This window comes from Brachyistius frenatus, unplaced genomic scaffold (genome assembly GCF_029030835.1).
Source record: "Brachyistius frenatus isolate BFR_SWC_R1_liver_20210118 unplaced genomic scaffold, ASM2903083v1 Contig_12, whole genome shotgun sequence".
NCBI lineage: Eukaryota > Metazoa > Chordata > Actinopteri > Embiotocidae > Brachyistius > Brachyistius frenatus.
In genome coordinates, this window is record NW_027210611.1 from 374,056 (window position 1) to 392,764 (window position 18,709).

General features: G+C 40.4%; 1 protein-coding gene across 4 annotated transcripts in view; it reads right to left on the reverse strand.

Moving 5' to 3' along the window:
* LOC138617227 (A-type potassium channel modulatory protein DPP6-like) overlaps positions 1 to 18,709 on the reverse strand; it is a 77,419-nt gene that overhangs the window by 2,847 nt on the left and 55,863 nt on the right. For all 4 annotated transcript variants that reach the window (XM_069692011.1, XM_069692014.1, XM_069692015.1 and 1 more), the window contains 18 exons: positions 18,589 to 18,703; positions 16,472 to 16,570; positions 12,556 to 12,650; positions 12,374 to 12,448; positions 12,238 to 12,290; positions 11,692 to 11,773; positions 8,530 to 8,650; positions 4,564 to 4,718; positions 3,730 to 3,827; positions 3,470 to 3,596; positions 2,665 to 2,703; positions 2,385 to 2,492; positions 2,202 to 2,293; positions 2,065 to 2,112; positions 1,855 to 1,967; positions 985 to 1,032; positions 755 to 853; positions 616 to 685 (listed from right to left, as the gene is read on the reverse strand). In XM_069692011.1, the coding sequence (XP_069548112.1) occupies positions 616 to 685; positions 755 to 853; positions 985 to 1,032; positions 1,855 to 1,967; positions 2,065 to 2,112; positions 2,202 to 2,293; positions 2,385 to 2,492; positions 2,665 to 2,703; positions 3,470 to 3,596; positions 3,730 to 3,827; positions 4,564 to 4,718; positions 8,530 to 8,650; positions 11,692 to 11,773; positions 12,238 to 12,290; positions 12,374 to 12,448; positions 12,556 to 12,650; positions 16,472 to 16,570; positions 18,589 to 18,703 (1,637 nt within the window). The remainder of the gene's footprint in view (positions 1 to 615; positions 686 to 754; positions 854 to 984; positions 1,033 to 1,854; positions 1,968 to 2,064; positions 2,113 to 2,201; positions 2,294 to 2,384; positions 2,493 to 2,664; positions 2,704 to 3,469; positions 3,597 to 3,729; positions 3,828 to 4,563; positions 4,719 to 8,529; positions 8,651 to 11,691; positions 11,774 to 12,237; positions 12,291 to 12,373; positions 12,449 to 12,555; positions 12,651 to 16,471; positions 16,571 to 18,588; positions 18,704 to 18,709) is intronic.

The following is an 18,709-nucleotide window of genomic DNA, read 5'->3' on the forward strand; positions in this document are numbered from 1 at the left end:
TATCAGAGCAAAGGTGACGTACTGTATTCTGAATTATTTTGCACAAGATAGAAGGAGTGGACAAAATAACAGAAAAACCTTGCAATGCAGAGCAGTTCAATAAAACACCACCAAGCCATAAACATGACCACAGAGTGGAACCAACTTCGTACAGGATTTTATTAAATAACCGAAAATGTTTTACAAATGTGACATCTGATGTAGGGTATTCTGGTCTATATTGTATTCTAGTTATTATACTCTAACATGATTATAGTGGTTGAGTGACAGAAAATTAACTCAAACTATTTTAGAGTTACATAAATCATTCGAGTCCTTCAAGCAAAACATATTTGTCAGTCCAGCTGGACGGCAAGCCTACGTTAAAACTGAGGGCAGGAGTTTAAAAGATGAGGGCATTTAGCAGCCAGGCATCTATTAAAAGTGGAGTTGCATTATGGGAAATGTAGGATCCAGTGTACTAGAGACCCATATTCTTTTGAGCCCGCCAGATTTAGGAAAGTGCAAAAACAATTTGATGTAACACACTTATGAAAGTATTTTTTTTTTTAATCGCAGTTTTCAAGTGCTTTTAATATTTTGTGCTTCATAAAGAACTGAACAGATCCTACTCACACAAGCAGCAGTAAAGGGTAGTGGGCTGTATCGATGAATCCAGCTGGCTTCAGAATCTGCATCGTCAGCGCTGCGGCAGAAAAAAAACAGGGTCAACACAAACGGACTGCTTTTATTTTATTAGGTTGTGGACACTTACTGTAGTCATCGATGGTGATGGTCTCGTACTCCACCCGGGGCATCTGCATGCTGTTGTATGTGTTGTTTACTCTGTCATTTGTCTCCACATCAAACACCTCTGCAGAAAAAAAAGAAGCTTAAATTTCTCAATGACAAATATATTCATCAATAATAAAAAAAAAAGTGAGTTCGGTTTATTTGGTTATGCATGATGATGTAGGCGCACAAAACTACAGAGACGACACTCACTCTGTTTGTCCTCAGTGCTGTAGACTGCCACACTTGGGATGTCTGGACCTACAGTACAAAGAACAATTCAAAATAAAAAAAACAAAACAAAAAATACACCGAACAAAAATGTAATAATAGAATGTAATTCAATAGGCATGATAAAATATCATGTAAGAAGACACTGATAAAAGGCTCAAATGCCTCCAACAAATCTACAATCAAGACGCTGAAACCCAACCCTTCTCTGCACCAGAATGATTTCTCTCACAGACTTCAGAAACAGCCTCTCAGCTCTACAGTTGATAATCGACTTCTGTCCCACGAGGAAGTAGCTTATTATTTCACAATGGAACTACTCTCCAAAGATCCAATTAATGAAGAAAGCCACAGGCACTTTTCCTCTCCTGAGCGAGCCCCCTAAACAAATCAGCTGCCATAGAAACCCTGATGTTGTTGCCCAGTGTTGAAGCCATAAAGACAAAAAAAAAAAACAAAAAAAACAATGACAGAGTGTCTTCTGAGGAACACATCTAGTAGACAACACAGTACTAATCACTGAGCTAACTCTCCTCTCCATATGCCAACCAGCAAAACCAGAAAGCCACACTCTCTGCCAGCAGTCTTCACATGACTGTTGGCATCTAGTCAGACAAGACATTTATTTCTGTGGCTAATCAGGTGGATCCAGCAGTAGTTTGAGGTTATCAGCTAACGTCCAGTTCGATACGAGCTCTCCATCCGACGTGGAGCGGTAATTCAATTACACCTTTTACTAAATGCGGCTTTCTGCCTCTCCCAGGAGACCTTCATTCTCAGGAGCATGAAACTTTCCGCCGGATGTTACGAGCAGAGGCTTCACTCAAGAGAGTCAAGGCAAAGGACGCTCACCTTTACAGTTCAGTAAGAAGTACTGTATGTCGGGACTGAATGAGACGTCCACGTAGCCGCACTTGAACTCGCAGGACAGGCAGCAGCGGTTAAATGGAGGGATTGTGTCGGCACTGTAAAATGGAGGTGAGTAAATGTCACTTCATACTTTAAACAGCAGTCAAAGAAGAAAACACAGAAGCACCCAGTTAGTGTCTATTACAATCATACCTGTACAAGTGCCGTCGTTTTGGGTCGTCCTCTGTGCTCAGAAAGTATCTGTTAATCATCCAAACAGTCATAATAAATCCCAAAACAACTGCGCTGGCTTTTAAAGATGTGAACGCAAAAGAATCAGGAAGTCTTACATGAGGTTCCTCTCATGGTTGTAGGCCAAGACGCTGGTGACGTCCCAGTCTCCAGAGGTCAGGGACTGAAGGATGTCTGTGCTGGTGTTGGGCTGAAAGTAAACGCATTAAAACTTTAAGACCAAAGTTAAAAAAAAATGTTAACACAACAAGGATAATTTAGCCTTTTTTTTTTTTTTTTACCATTGAGGTGGACATAGAGATGTGGAAAAACTTTCCTCTCCCACCCTGTGGGATTGCCCTGGTGAAGAAGAACTTGTGTCCGTCTTGGGAAAAGAGAGGCGGCTCATTCTGCGCAGAGAAGAGACATAAAAAAAATGCTGTGCGTGTCCTAAAGTGTCTGCAGGGCTTTTTGTATCTCCTGTTATTTACTTGTTTATGCTCAGACACATGGCGCAAACACAGTCTGTTTTTTAACCAACGTGCTACACAACAGCCGGGCAGCAGTATTTTAATCACATACCTGACGGTGCAACCAGCTGTCACTCTCATCCTCGTGTTTCTGAAATGAGCAAAAGGATCTGAGTCGAAAGCTTCATTTAAGAAATTACCCGAAAGTTAAAGGATGGCTCTGTTAATGTTCTACATTCATGTTTTTGTCAACAAGTCCTATGAACAGACCTAAAACAACTGTGTTGGTCCGTATCTTGGTACAATTTCCATAACCTGTTGATGGCACCCAAGATCATTTGTTGTACTGAAGATGTAAAACTTCGACAATTTGTAGCGCCAAGTAAGACAAGAATGTTTTTTTTTTTTTTATTGTTTTTTTTACATCTCATATCTGTCAATTAGATATTAGAGTACGTCTAGGAGCCACTTGGTTTAGCTCAAAACAAAGACTGGAAACAGGTAGCTGGTCTTAATTTAAAGATGACATTTCTAACACCTTAACAGATCACAGATTAACACTATATTTGTCTTATTTACTCTGTACAAAACCACAGTGTGAAAACAATTTGCCTTTTAACAGATGTTTATGTTACAGACTATTTTATGGATACAAGGGTTTCTCAACTTTCCTCCAAGCGTATTTAGTGGAAAGAACTTTACCCAAACAGGACTAAGAGCACATTTGTTAGGACCTATTTTCAGCTGTGGATTTGCTGCTCTATTTGTAGCAACGGACTGGTGTATATAGGCCCATGTTTACAGACATGAGGGAACATGTCAGCCATGTTGATATTTTGGTCTTTTAATGGGAACACCACTGAATAATCCTTTAACATGACATAAACAGTGGCAGCAAATTTCACACTCCATTTTACCTTAATGCAGACTCCAGTGGTAGCCTCACACAGCGTCAGGATGGAGTTGTTCTGGCCTCTGTTCAGCCAGTTGACAGCCAGTTTGGTGTTGGTGGCCCATTTCACCATGGTGATATAATATTCCCTCCTGAAAATCCAGAAGGTGAGAACACATCACACCTCCGACATCCCCCGTGTCCTCTACCTCGGAGACAATGCTCCAGGGATTTTTGGTGCTTGTTACTTCATACTGAACGAGGCACCCTCAGACTGTCACTCACCCTATTCGCGGGTCATCAGGTTTCTTCATCACCACTGTGTGCAGGGGACCGTGGAGGCTCACCACCGACAGCTGCACCACAGGGTTTTCTTCCCCGGCCTGCAAGGACAAGAGGAAATTAGACACTGCAGGTCAGCCGGGATTTCACTGAAACGTTTCTATCTATTAAAATCCCCATATAAACATGATGTGAATATTTGAAGCTGCAAAAATGTATTTCATGGCCAGGTGGGGGCAGCCGTAATGAGTTGAACAAATGAAAGAACACAACACTGACGCATCATCCTAAATAAGGTTAATTTGCTTCTTTGCGCATCACAGTTTGTATTAGCCTGCATTCAGATCACAGAGGTAAATATCATAATCAATGTGAATCCACACAATCATCTGGATGAAGTGGCTCAGTGTTTGGCTGTTTCTTAACAAAGTGCACCTTGGGAGTTGCGGTTAACATCTTTCCACTTCAAATTGAATGTACACGAGCTTGTAGCTTTGACTCTTTAAGGAACCAAATGTTGTGTGCTGCAGATGTTAATCATTTGAACTGATGATTTAACAGGGAGAGTTTCATGCTGATCCAAGCAGCACTACCGCTCCAGCTATCAGTCAGCTAACATTTTTTATTGGAAAAAATTAATGGGATTTTTACTTCCAGAAAAAGAGGCATCCAAAAGAACTCTTCATTCATAATTCAAATTGGGAGATCTGCCATGTTCAACATTGTCACATTGTTTTCACATTGTCATTTGGGACATTTTTTATTATTGAAAATATGAGTTATAGCCACTTTGTATTTACTCAGCCATACAACAGGTGTTGGTGCTGGAGAACTTGCCTTCGGGTAGTGATAGTCGAGGCTGGCGGGATACGGTGTTCCTGTGAAAAACGGCACCTCCATTTTTGGCACCAGCGTGTCGTTGATGGTCATGTAGGCCAAACGCAGCCCATCTGGAGACCACCAGTGGGCTACGTGGGTCTGCAGGATCTCCTCTGTGAAACAAAATCAAACATACAGCACATTGAAAACTGCAAAAAAACTGAAGAACAAGCTGCTGGACATGTGGAACAAAATAAGTTCAATGTTTTACTTAACAGTGGTGTATTTTACTGTCTTTAACACACAGCTCATATTTCTGTTTTTGTGAGCCCAATTGTTATTATATTGTGTACACTGGGGAACTGAAATCAGAATGAACAATATAGAAATATAAACAAATATTAAATGCCATTTAAACGATACTACTAATTCCTTGCAGTGCAAATCTCTCTCTCTACAGCTTTCCTATTAGTGTTATGTACTTAATATTCCAACACGAATAAAGACATTTACAATAAGGGAGCAGCTGAATAGATAACCTTTTAACATTTAGAGCACGTTACCTGGACTCTTACTGAGGAACAACAAATCACTTTATAGGTTCATATTTAACCTGGATAATTAGAACAATTTAAAAAAGTGAAATTACAAGTTGTTTATTAAGTAGACAGTGCTAATTTTGATTCAATGCCAGGGAATGAAAAAGCAATTAAAACAACAATTAAATTGATCTAAATCATCATAAATACGTAATTGCAAAGGCAACATTGTCACCTTTATTAATCAAGCACTGCTCAGGTTACTCCATTCATACTTCTTATTTTCTTCTTTTTAAAGCAAGGCAAATTGAGTTTTTCCCCGGTGTATGAAAAATGCTGCATGAATAAAGCTATTCTTGCCTTGCTTATATTCTGTCGGGTTAGATTTTGTTGTTGGTGAAAACCTTAAAATATGCCCAGACACTTTATAACTGGGCTTTGAAAAAGGAGGAATAAAAAAGGAGGAGTGGACATAGTGGAGGACTCTTTTTGAACAAAAACTTGCAAGAAAAGTATGATATTATATACAACTCCAGCAGGGGGCAGAAGAGCTCTATGAATCCACTCTACTGTACCCACACGAGCAGATCCGAACACCAGCAGATCCGAACAATAACCTTTCCCTGATAAAACAATTATCAAGTCAACCTTGATGAGGACATTGTGATTTTGTTTGTCGTCAGGCTATAATTATTTTTCACATTGCTGTGAATGTAGGGTCAAGTGGGCAAAGGAGACTATTCAGCGGTGAATTCTCAGCAGTTGCTTCAGTTGGCTCTCTAAGGCCGAGTTTAGTTTGTTGCAGTGCAAGAGGATTTTCAAGGCTGCCGCCCAAAGAAAATCTGCGTCCACTTTTTCTTCTATAACGCAGGAAGACCACAAAAAAATTATATTCATCTGTTCTTTTATGAAGGTCTGCGCATTAAATAAGACTCCTGTTGCCTTCGTTGACATCTGACATCAGCCACAGTATACAGACTGTGTCTGCTATTCGTACGAGACAAAAATATTTATATCTTTCTGTAACAGCGCCACAGAAAGATGGAGAGGTTTTCTGTTCCTTGCACTCGCAAATTCACTGTGACAAATCAGTGTGGTTTGGCTGTGCAGTCGATGTGTCACTCCCTCTGACAGCAGAGGTTGCAAACATACAGCTGTCGAAACCCAAAGAGGCCGCATGCACCGACCAAATCCTACAGAAGCTACACAGATCTACACAGGTGCAGATGACTGCTCATGTAAAAACATAAAAGCTATGTATTCTGATGTCTTTCATCTCCCAAACCCACAGCTCTACACAAATCGAAGTCTTTCCGACTTCAATCCCATGACTTCACCATTTTTAATCCCCTGATCAAAGGTAGAACTCACATATTTGTTGATGCTCCATCACGGCAACTGAGGAATAATTATTAACACTGGCTGACATCAAAGGCTTGCAAGATAATTGTTTTTGGCCAAGCATTGTTTAAACCCCCAAGACTATAAATGTGAAAGTGTTATTAGAAAGAAAAGAAAAGAAAAGAAAAGTAAATCATCTGATGGTTCATTATCTAAAATATTATAAAGTGCATCAATAGGACTAGCTGGTTTTAATATTTTATTTAATATCAGCATGATATGCTGTAACTTGAATGAACCATGCTGATCCTAAATCAATATACCCTTAAGCACTTTTATACATGAACGTACGATTTACCAAAATTGTTACTTTTAGAGGATTGGAGGGCTGTAAATCTGAACTTTGTTGAGCTCTTTTGGGAAATTGTATAAAACAACAAACCAAAACATGTATGAAAATATAATTTTTAACATTAGCTTTGAATTTTTACAAGATTTTATGTTAATGTACCTGCTTTACCTCTTTAATACAGAGCACTGTGATAGGTACATTCGCTGTACATTTGAATGCACAGCATTAAAGACCTGAGACAAACGAGGAAGCCTCACCTTGAATCATATTCAAGCAACTTTTGCCAAATATTTCCCACCTGAACAACACGGCACACACTGTTAACACCGTAAGAAATGTGTTCAAAAGACATACTTGTCTGCCTTTATGAGACAGTATGTTATGCACTGATAAATACTTACAACATAGTGGGGAAAACACAGCAAGGCAAATCTTTCTTTAGCACTGGAAATGGATTACTTCTTTCATGTCATGTTCTGTGTCTACAATAAAGAATTAATCCCATTAATGAAAAAAATGATTCTAGCCAACCCTGAAGCAGTTCATGCACTGTAACAGAATTTTCCCCATAATAAATGGCATTTTGCAATTACATTTACCCTAAAATTATTATCCAAAAGCACCCTCTGAATATATACACAATTAGTAATTATGACAATGCCAGAAACACAAGTCTAAATAAGATACCTATAAACTTCATTATAAATGAATGGAGAGGGAAAACTGTTCTCCAACGTGGCAGTGCATCTGCAAACAAAGCCATATTGAAGTGGTACGTAATTAGAATGTCTGTCCCACATATGCTGTAATCAGAAAGTGTCTCATACTAAATTACACGTATGCTGGCGTTTGAACATCTGCTGAGTGAGATTACAGCGCTGCAGACATTAATTAATTACAAATGCCTGAACACAAAGACGAGTTATGTGAAGTCTAGAGAGGGAGGTGCATTGAACTGCAGCCAGCTGTGATCTTTCAAATGAAATCATGCATCCCATCGCACCTCGGAGAGAGGCAGGTGGGGTGGGGGGTGGCGGGGTTGGGGGGGGCAAGTGTCAAAAGACTGGGTTAAAATGGTTTTCAAATTGAGTTGGCTAAATACAGATGAACAGAAACACAACTTGCTAATGTTGCAATGCCAACTTAATATGTCAGTGGTGTTTGTGTTTACGGCTGACTTCTCCTGCCCCAACTGGCCAAAGAAAACCATCTAATGCATTTTGAAGGGGATATCTTAATGGTACAGCGTACAACAGTGTACACATTGTTCAGACAATACTGTAAACTCTGTGGAAACAGTTTAGGGTAGGACAAAGTGAGGTCCACAATGAAATTGTTTTCTGTCTTAAGTTTGGTGCCTAACTTGCATAGATTTCTCACCTCAACTTCATCTGACAACGTTGGGCTGACTTTAAATGCAGACTGCGTCCAACATCACAATCGAAAACAGGAAAATCTGTAAAACTCCCTGAAGTTGGCGCCTAAAATCTTGTGAAAAGCCTTCCTAAAAAAACTGAAGGCTTTTATCGTGGCTTATTAACAGCCCTGGTTCTGAACTGAGATGTTCACTGAGCACTTGAAATGATTTTCATCATGGAGTCAAGTTTCACTTACAACTTTAACTCTTTTGTTAAAGCTGAAAGCAACTCCAAACTCCGAAAAGTCCAGTCCATGCCAGATGGAAATAATGGACACACTATTATTCAGAACTTTGTTTTGTCTCTGTGTAAGTTTGTTTTTTCATCATCTTACCCTCATACAGCCAGTCAGCCAGGCCATTGAAGACGACTCCTTCTTTCCCGGTGGAAACCAGGCGAATGGCTCGGCTTTCTACTGTTGTTCTGTAGTAGATGTTGTTTTCAAATATGAAGATCTGCACAGAGAAAGGCAGAGCAGTGGCCATCATTAGTTTCTTTGTCAACATAAGCAGCCTACGATCGTTTTGCGTATCGCTATTGTTCTACACAAACTCTTAAATCTCAGTTTACTGTAAAGCTGAGAAACTATTTTCACAGCCTGTGTAGCTCACATTTTTTATATCCTCAGCCTTTATGTCAAACCCGACTTGTGGCTTTTTATCACAACATGACTTTATCCTAATCCACACAGAAACGCAGCGGCCCAATCAGTAACGCTTAGAAACAAATTCCGTCTCAGTCAACACCTGCCGTACGCACTGTATTAATGGTAATTTGCCTCATTAGAGTTCAAGCTGTATTCCTCTCCGTAGCAGCATGAAACTCTTTGTAATACTGGCTGAGGCCTTGCAGGCACACACACGCACATTACCGATGACATACAGAAGCACACACCGTTTCCACTCTCTGTTTATTGAGATGTTATGCTGCCGGCTCGGGGTGGGCAATGACTGAGCTAAACTGCAGGTTAGACGACTGATTTAAGCCGTCAGCGCCAACGATGGCATCGCCTAAAGGAGTGAAGACACACCGCTAGCAGATGAGCGTGCGACACTTAAAACCCTCTGATGAGCCACTCCAGTGTTTTTCGCTGCTTCGCCTGGTGCCAGTGTGAGGGAGATGAATGTGGGATTGATTGGTATCTGAAGTGCAGGCCGTGCTGGTGCGACTGGGCTGTCAACTGAACCTTGTTCAGCTTAAATGTAAGCCTCAAATCGCTGGCAAGAGACAGAAGAATAGAAAAACATGAGCCCTTTTGCTCTGATGTATGGCTGCTGTTGAGAAAATCAAAGTTTTGTATTGTGGGAACACCATCTGTGGAAAACAGATCAATGCAGGGCTGTGTAAAAAGAAGGAAGCCGGTGGTTGGCGAATGTTGTAAAACCACCACAGGACAGGATGGGCCGCTTTCAAAAGGTTACATGAAGCTGCATTCTAATTATCATGAATTACACCTCGGCTAAGGTGGCCTCAAAGCACCAGACCTTGTTTCAACTTTGCAAGATGAACACCAAATGATTAAAAGAGATACATGAAGTCTGCAGGTTCAAAAGACTCGGCAGCCCAAATTGCATGATGGCATTTAGTCTTAAATGATCCTGAACGGCTTCTGAAAGCTGGAATAATATGTAAGGCAGGGGCCAATCTTTTAATTTACGCTCACCTGCCCAATGACTTTTGGATCTTAAATGGAATTAGATGAGAGAAAAGAGAGAATAAGCAAAAAGCTAGAAAAGAGTCATGTCAAAAGGGTGGAGAGATGAAAGTAGCAACATCAAAGACACCTGTGGAGCTCGAATGGCAAGGTTTCTTGTTTGTGTGTGTGTGTCTGTGTGTGTGTGTGTGTGTGTGTGTGTGTGTGTGTGTGTGTGTGTGTGTGTGTGTGTGTGTGTGTGTGTGTGTGTGTGTGTGTGTGTGTGTGTGTGTGTGTGTGTGCGTGTGTTGACCCAGCGTCACTGATTGCGCAGCCATGGTAGAGTAATTGCTTGCCATTTAATGAGGGGAGTGTTGCTGGATTCATCTCCCCGTTCCTCTCACTGTACATCTGATGCTCCGCTGCACACAGACATGCTGCCACAAACACTCACACACACCTCACATTTTTTTTTACAGGCTGATGAAATACTTGATGATAAATTGCTCCAATTCTGATAAACTTAATGGGAAATCATTATATTCACAAACCGTGAGGGGAAAAAAAAAAAAAGAAAACACATCCGACATCTCCAGGTCAGACAGAGACAAAAGAGAGGAGCTCATCTCATTTTTCTTGCACAACCTAGGCGCATCATTAAATCAAATGCATAGCTACAGTAACAGCATTGAGAAAAGGAACAATCAGGTACACTATTACCATATGCAAATTACTCTGCTTTCTTCCCTCACCAGCCAAAGTCTCATCGCACACTTCAAAATGTTAATATCTTCTCACAGGAATTTATCTGTAATTTAAGGCAATGATACGATGAGAGCGATTATGGTACATGAAAAAGCTTTGAGGTGATAGCTGATGAAACACAGGGCTGTCTGTTGTTTAAGCACCACAATCTAAACAGAAACCAATTTAAAGACAACAAGGGACAAAATGGAGTAAGTAATCAAACCAAACATTATCAGGTGCTTTGGATCAATGGCGCTTTTAGGCTCATTAAAGGATAGGCTCGCATTTCTCTAGTCAACAAATCGTGAAGAAAACAAAGCCAACAATGAGCTCAGTCTCCATTTTTTCGACCATGAGAGGTCTTTGTCACTTTACTGGAAATGTATGTCGATCATGAGAACCACCTTAATTCAGTCAGTGTTTTATTGAATTTATGTTCACTAATAGGTTCACTCTGCTGCTACTGTTGAATTTGTTATATGCACTCACGCACGCACCTACATTTGCATGGCTATCTTTGTGAGGACATTGACATAATGCCTTCCCAGCCTCCTACCATAATCTTAACCATCACAACTAAAAGCCTGACTCCTATTCTAACCCGAACCTAATCCTAACTCTAACCTGATTGCTTAAACCAACTCCTAACAAAACAGCCCTTTTAATGGGTGTCAGACAGCCAAAATGTCCTCACTACTACGGTCTGAAACTCAGTCCTGACAAAGATAAATGTGACAGTACACATATACACACCAACACTTTAGTCAATGCCATGTGTCTGCTCCCCCCCCAGCAACCTCAGACTGCCCAAGTCACGGCTTGTACCACCAAGATGCCATCTGCCACTATGGCTCTCACCAGCTCGGGAGTTTTCAGAAAACAAAAAATCATTTTGGCTGACATTCATGAAGGTCAAAACAAAAGGGGGTTCACCCTGGAACCCTTAATGTGGTCATTACAGAGTACACAGACCTCCTATTAACACAACATTAGTCCGCTCCACTGTGACAAACCATAAATCAGTGCATTGCCTGCGAAGGCAGGCTGATTCTGACGGATCTCCACCAATGTGCCAGAGTTTAGTGAGTGTAATCTCGAGGGTTACAGACTGCTTACCAGCTGCTGGCCTTGGGGTCCCCATCCGGCAAACTGCAGGGTAGCTTCATGCACCTCAGGGGGATTTAACGGCCAGGTTTCCCTGTGGAGACAACGCAATATGGAGCCAATATGGCTTTTGGCAGTATGTATTCTACATGCACAATGCACACTGTATACAGTATGTGAACAGAAATGCAAAGTCAGAAGAACAGGGTCATGTGTTTTTGGCTTGTCCCCCGATTGTAGGCTTCATCAATCACCCACAACCTTGTTTTAGTACAAGCGGACTTTGCTTGGCTCACGACAAATACAGAACAGAAAGGGAAATAAGTAGACATAGATGGATGAAAGGCTAAAAACAGGCCAGGCAGAATGCAGCGCCCCAAACTAAACCAAACTTAAATGCATTCCCATAAGGTGGCAGTGAGAGCAGGTAAATGGGGCCGTCGGCAGCAGACTGTCTACATGAGGTCAAAGTGAGGTCAGGTTGTCCAGATCTGTGCGAGGACGAGGACAGACAGAAAACACACAATGCAAAGAAAACACAACAGAGGTGAGTCTTACTGTGTCAGAAGGCTGTAAATAATGTACTTGGCCACAAAGGAGTGCTGGTAGATCTGTGGAAGAAAACAGCATCACAGTCATAGACGAAGGTTGAAAAAAATACATATTCATTGAGGCACCAGGTCAATTTTCTCACCGGTTTTACTTCAAAAGCAAACAACACGTGTTGCATGTCTGGAGACACCTGATATTTGGCGGCTCTGGATCTGTCCTGAATGGGACAAAAAAAAAAATTTACACATTTGCACAAATAACACAAACAGTACAGAAGCAGTAGAGAGTATAGTTACTGCTCTTGAAAAAAAAAACTGTACTCACAAACAGCTGGTTCAGCACGACAACTTTTCTCTGCTTCGTGTCAATGTTAAGCCTGACAACATCCCCGTCACTCGTACGATACAGCAGGTCATTGTCTGAAATGACACATGGAAGAAAACCATTTGAGAAAGCGGCTGGCTCAGGCCACAACATGTCTGTGTAAGTGAAAAGAGTTCTGTGTTATTTTATTGCCACTTTTTAGTGACTGTATGGACATAAACACAAGTTGACATTGTCAGTGCAGACATGCACAATAGGAACTGTAATGCCAAATCAATTTTACGAGAAGATCTGAGCTGGGAGTCATAAAAGTCATAATGTTTTGTTTTTTCTGTAGTCAAGGACATTGCCAGCTTTTTTTTTTTGCACATTTCTGTGCAATAAAATGTTAAATGATGCAATACCTAACAATACTTGCATTATTTAAAGGTGACATGGAGGATATTTAATCTTATGTATAATTAGGAAAAACAGGCTAGACAGATGTCACTGAAAATGAGGCTCTAAAAGACTCGACAAAAGTCGGTTTATCTGTGACCACTGCAACAAATGTGCTTTCACATTTCCAGTTGAAGTTAATTGCATGAACAAGGTTATAAAAGAACCTGTGAACACCGCAGCTTTCTCAGGTTTGGCTGGAGTTGTGTCTGATGCAGCATTGCTCTACGTTATAATGTATTTCCTGAACAAGCAAGTAACCAGAGGGAAGAAGAGCCCTGAAGATAAGCTGAAACACAGATGCAGCAGTAGTTAGGACATATAGGCAAGTACAGGATGAGCTATAAAACAGGAGGCTAAGGGGTGAGAAAAATCCACACACATATTTTTTATTAACGCAACCTTCCATTGAAAACCAGACAAGTAAGTGCTTCTGACTAACAATGAGGATTATCTGTGGAAACTGGTGTTTCAGTGACAGCTCAGACAGTGTGAGGGACACAGCATGAAGTCAACCTTTAAAGAAAACAGCTCATAAAAAGAACCCTGATGATTACTGGCAGAACTTTCTTTGGTAAGGTAAAAGCACTTTTTTTTTTTTGGGGGGGGGGGGGGGGGGGGGGTCAGATGGGGTCGAGCATGTTTGGCATGGTGCTGCTCGTTAAACACGGAGGAAGGAGAGAGAAACTTTGCACCACAACGGTGATCCCAAACACATTGCAACAATCCCAGACAGGAAATAGAAGGGAAAACAATGATCTACCCAAGTACTTCCCCTGACTTCAATCCAATAAAACACTTTTGAAGTTTAAAAAAAAAATGGTAGGCAGGAGAACAAAACCCCCACAGCAAGGAGCAGCCGAAAAGAATCACGTGTGAAGGATGGCAGAACATCTCTCCACAGATTTGTGCAAGACTGAAATCATATGAGCCCAGGAGGCAAAATCTTTCATCAAAAATAAAGGCATGCACACAAAATATTAAAGACACAAAAGATTGGGATCTCAGAAAGGAATGGTGTACTCATTTTTGTTGTAGTTGGTGCTGAAATATGGACTTCTCATTGGAGGATGTCAAACTTTCGGTTTTCTGGCAGTAAATGGATATGACATGCAATGCTTTAACAGTTTAGTGATAATAACCAGGAGTTGTGTCATATGCTTTATATTCTGTTATGTGAACTCGTTAGACGAACAGACAGCAGCATTTTTACGGATCAATGTGAAGGTTGAATCCTTTGTCTTTGGATCAGAGTCTGTGTGAGAAACTCAGAGGTGAGTCCAAAGACCACTGAGGCAAGCGGTGATCAAAGGGCAACGGGGATCAATTACACAGTGCTGTGAATGAAGCCTACAAAATATTGATGAGGACGACTCAAGTGTGAAGTTTTCCCATTGGGTTTGTTATCAGAAGGTCATTAGCACCAAATGGGAGTTGATTGCATTTACTTAACTAACAAGATGCAATGTCACACAATTGATTACTGGAGTTTCATCAGGTGCTGAGGACCTTTTTTTTTTTTTTTTTTCATCACGGTCAGGAATGAAGGGCACAGAAACACTACAATTTAACAAATTATATGCTAATTAGTCTGTAATGTAAGTAATCAACAGAACAGCCTGCACAGTAGAACAAAAGGACATTACACTACAAGTCCCGCAACACTATCAAATGCATACATGTACGTTTTCAGGTGTTTTTGTGCATAAGCTGCCTGTACCTGTGTGTGTCAGTGTGAGGATATCTGATGATGATAACTATATACTGTAGGTCCAGTCCAATACAACATAAAACTTAAACTGCCCGATAGTTAAAAGTTCTTTCATACTTTATGAACGGGGTTTGTAATGTTTATTGTTCAAGGGAAATTCATAGGAACAAAAACAAAATCAAAAAGAGTAGTTATTTTAAAAAATTGTAGAAAGAGCTGAACACTGAACAACTTTTTAGATAGTTCAGACAGAAGTGTTGACACATACTATGTTTAATGTAAAGTTAAAGCTAATTTTTGTTTTTTGACACTCAAAGACCACTTAATATTTCTTCTGGAGCTTTTACTTGCTCAGTTGAGGGTAAAACCCAGGAAGGCTTTGGTATATGATGAAGCTCTAATTTTTTTGTTGTAAAATAAAAGATATCAAAACTCAAATGACTATGAAATGACAAGCAGACAAACAGACCAAGATCCAGTTGTTATACACAGATGTTGGACAGTTATAAAAATCACCAGAAACTCAGTTGATTAATTCACTCTGTTAGAGAGTTAATATTCTTTACTCACACCTTTACTTTTACATTTTTAAGAATCCCTTTCTGTTTGTGAGATATTTAAGAAATATGTTCTAAACTCCAATTAGTGATTTATAAAGTTGCTTGCTCAGCTTTGGGTTCTGTTAAATGACCAGATATCAGTATTATCTTTGGCTGATTTAAAGCATTTCTACTATTTTACAAGCAAATTAACTTATTTGAATTATTATTCTGAAATCCGTTAATAAAAACATAGAACTGGCAGTCCTTGTACAAGTCATGTTGTTTTAGCCTGTTGTTGTGCACCATAAAATAATCTAAGAATAAAACAGCACTGATTCAGCGAATCATACTTGAACTGATGTGAAGTAGTTTTCCTGTCAAACACCAGGGTGCACTGAGTAAACTGATCCAACATTTAAGACCTCAGGTGGCAGCTTCCTACTTGATGAGGTTACAGAGGCCAAAACAAAGCTTTTCTACTGAACATCTGTTCATTTTAGACCGTCATACTGTAAACCTGAAACACAATGTGCTGAATATGTTGTTCACACTAAATGAGCCAGGAGATGGAAAAAAAAACCACCGCTAGATAGAGTAGACAGAGAGACAGATAGACAGACAGACAGATGGTACTTTATAAATCTCTCGGGGGTAAATTATGTGCATTTACATGTATCCCATTTGTTTGGCATTTAAAGAGAGTAGTCACAGTTATAGTAACTTCAAATAACTGTAGTGTTTACTTAGCAAAGTGTGCACCACCAGAAACAGGCAGGTTCAATGGACTCCCTGGCTTTGTTTGTTATGTGCTTTAATTGAGACTGAAGGCGAAGTGAATTTTATATTTGAATTGCTCGTTTTCATCTGTAAAGCTGTGCAATTACAGCTTCCAAACTCCCTCACATCTCTTCTCTCATTTGTATCTCGTAACTGCAATACACGTTTATATAGCATGTATTAAGTTCTGTTTTTCATGAATGTTCACCACTTGTGTCTTTTGGTGTATTTTATAAGTCCCTCTGGGTTGGAAACATGCATGTGCATTAAACTACAAATATTATCACAACTGTTTGGACAAACCAAAGAAAATATGACATATTTTAATACCGATGGTATATTCGGAGTCATGGGCATCACTGATGCTTGTCATGAGGTGTCTGGATATGTCTGGATATATTTTGACATGCAGAGTCAGATTGGAAATGTCAAAGCCAAACTCACTCACCGCTGAGCCATTTGGCGTCGGGATCATGGATGTGAAGATCTGCTCCAAAGACATCCTCCACAGTTACTTTCTTCTTAAGGGCGAGGCTATCATCTTCACCTGTTGAGTGTGTGATCGAAAGATAAATAAAAACGCATAAATTAAACATGACATATAAATATGACATATATTCTCAGAAACATCCTTCTGATTTTTGACATACACGTCAAGAAGCCGTCCTTCAGTCTTCAGATGTTTATTAGTATTTCAAGCGAGTAAGTTTACAAGTTTCAGAGCAAAAACTGAAGGATATCTTTTGACTTTTTCATCAGTGTGCTGCTTTGAAATTTTCAATCCCTCGCTTTAATATACTCCTCTTCTATCTCCGGAGATGAAGCCTTCAACAACTGTTCCCCACTATAAGTAGAGCAATTTACAACAAAATACAAACAAGAACGGGGCCTCTAGTATTGCTCTGTTGGTCTGAGAGCAGCAGTTCACATCTGCCTGCTGTGTTTTTCAGCAGCTGGCGACTCCTTCCAAACCCAAAACTCAAAATCAAATCTGAGGCTGACAGCTGAACTGCAGGTGTAGCAGACAACAGGGGAACATGAGTGAGTTATTTTGGATGTGAGAAAGGAAACACAGTGAATATCTGCTCCCTTTAACTGTCTACACCTTTTCTAAGGAAACAACAGTTAGGCAAGAGTCGTCATGATGGCTGACAGCCCAGTCTTACTGTACAAAACGTGAGCTGACAGATTCCTCTGCAGGCCTCCTGTGGTGACTGAGCAACGAGCTCTGAGTGTGTAAATACCGCATCAGGCGTTGTCAAGTGTTTATCGACTTGAAAAATCAGAGCTGTTCTCTTGTCTGGCAAAAAGCTGCAGCGTGAGAGGGGAAAGCTCATTTCCAGCACGAGGCAAATGATATCTCTCAGGCAGTGCCAATCTGACAAATGGCTGGAGCTATTACTGCATAATCATCTCTATTAAACAGCACTGAATGGCATTACACATTAAGAAGACCCATTACCTAGTGAGATGGTGACCCCGCCTCTGTGTAAAACTGGTATACAATCACCACCCGGAGAAGCCATGTGATCTGTAAAACCTTGCCCTCGTAGAAAAAAGGTTATCTAATTAAAATAGCTGCCTGAGCTGCGAGAAAAAGCTGAATCCTGCAGCCGAGAGGAGAATTATAAAAATTGTATCTGAGTGTTTGCAACACTGAATCTAAAGCCCTCCATGTGCGCTGAATGTGTGTATAATGAATCAAATAGCTTAACCAATGTGTACTCTCCTCATCTTTGTTTCTAAGGTAATCCAAAAACATCTCCGATTTTAGTAGAATTTGATGTAACATTAGGTCATGGCCCATGATAAACTGTGATTTGCGGGAGGATCTTTTCATGAATCTAATATGCACCATCTGGCCATAGACTGTATATAAAAGTGGACGTAGCTTCTGGGTCTGAAAAATTAGGCCAATGTGGAAGTGCCTTAAACTGCAATACCACCAAGGGCCACTAAGCTCTATACCATTCCGAACAAGCAGGATGGCGGCAGCCAAAATCTGTAACATAAATCAATGGGTGACATCTTACATCTTGCCTCTTGCATCTGGCGCATTGTGTCCAATTATTTCCCATTTAACTTGAGTCGAGATGATTGTGCTGCTTTGGTGAAGGCATGTGGTCTCTGAGTTTATTTCTGAGTTGTTTAAAATATTTTTCTATATTCAATTTCAACCCGAGGCTGCAGCTAAAACATTTCTGCAAAGGCAGAGGACAGCAGAACAGATGTGTGTGACGGAATGTTGTTTGTAGTGTTTTCTCTGCAGAGCAAATCACGATTTATTTCTCATTTGTTTGAATGGTCAGTGTCTCAAAAACACAGCACATTTCAATGGCATTTGGTGGAACACTATGCATTTATTCTGCGACCTTACTGCCAGACAAGTCAGTTTTGCATGATTTTAAATCCTTTGTCGCATAATTGTGAATGCTCGGTCATTCAAAAGAATCTGAGCTGATATTTTGACTGAGATGACACATTTTCAATGAATAAAATAATCCGTTTTTCATCCTTGGAAGTATACACTCTGACTGTGGGCATGTGTGTGCGCAGGGTACGTACGAGGGGTCAGCAGGATAACGGAGGTGACAATCAGGGAGCAGATGATTAGGATCACCAGCAGGGCTATGGCTATTCCCTTCCAGTTCTTCTGAGGCGGTGCACTGCCCACCAGGTCCTGGAA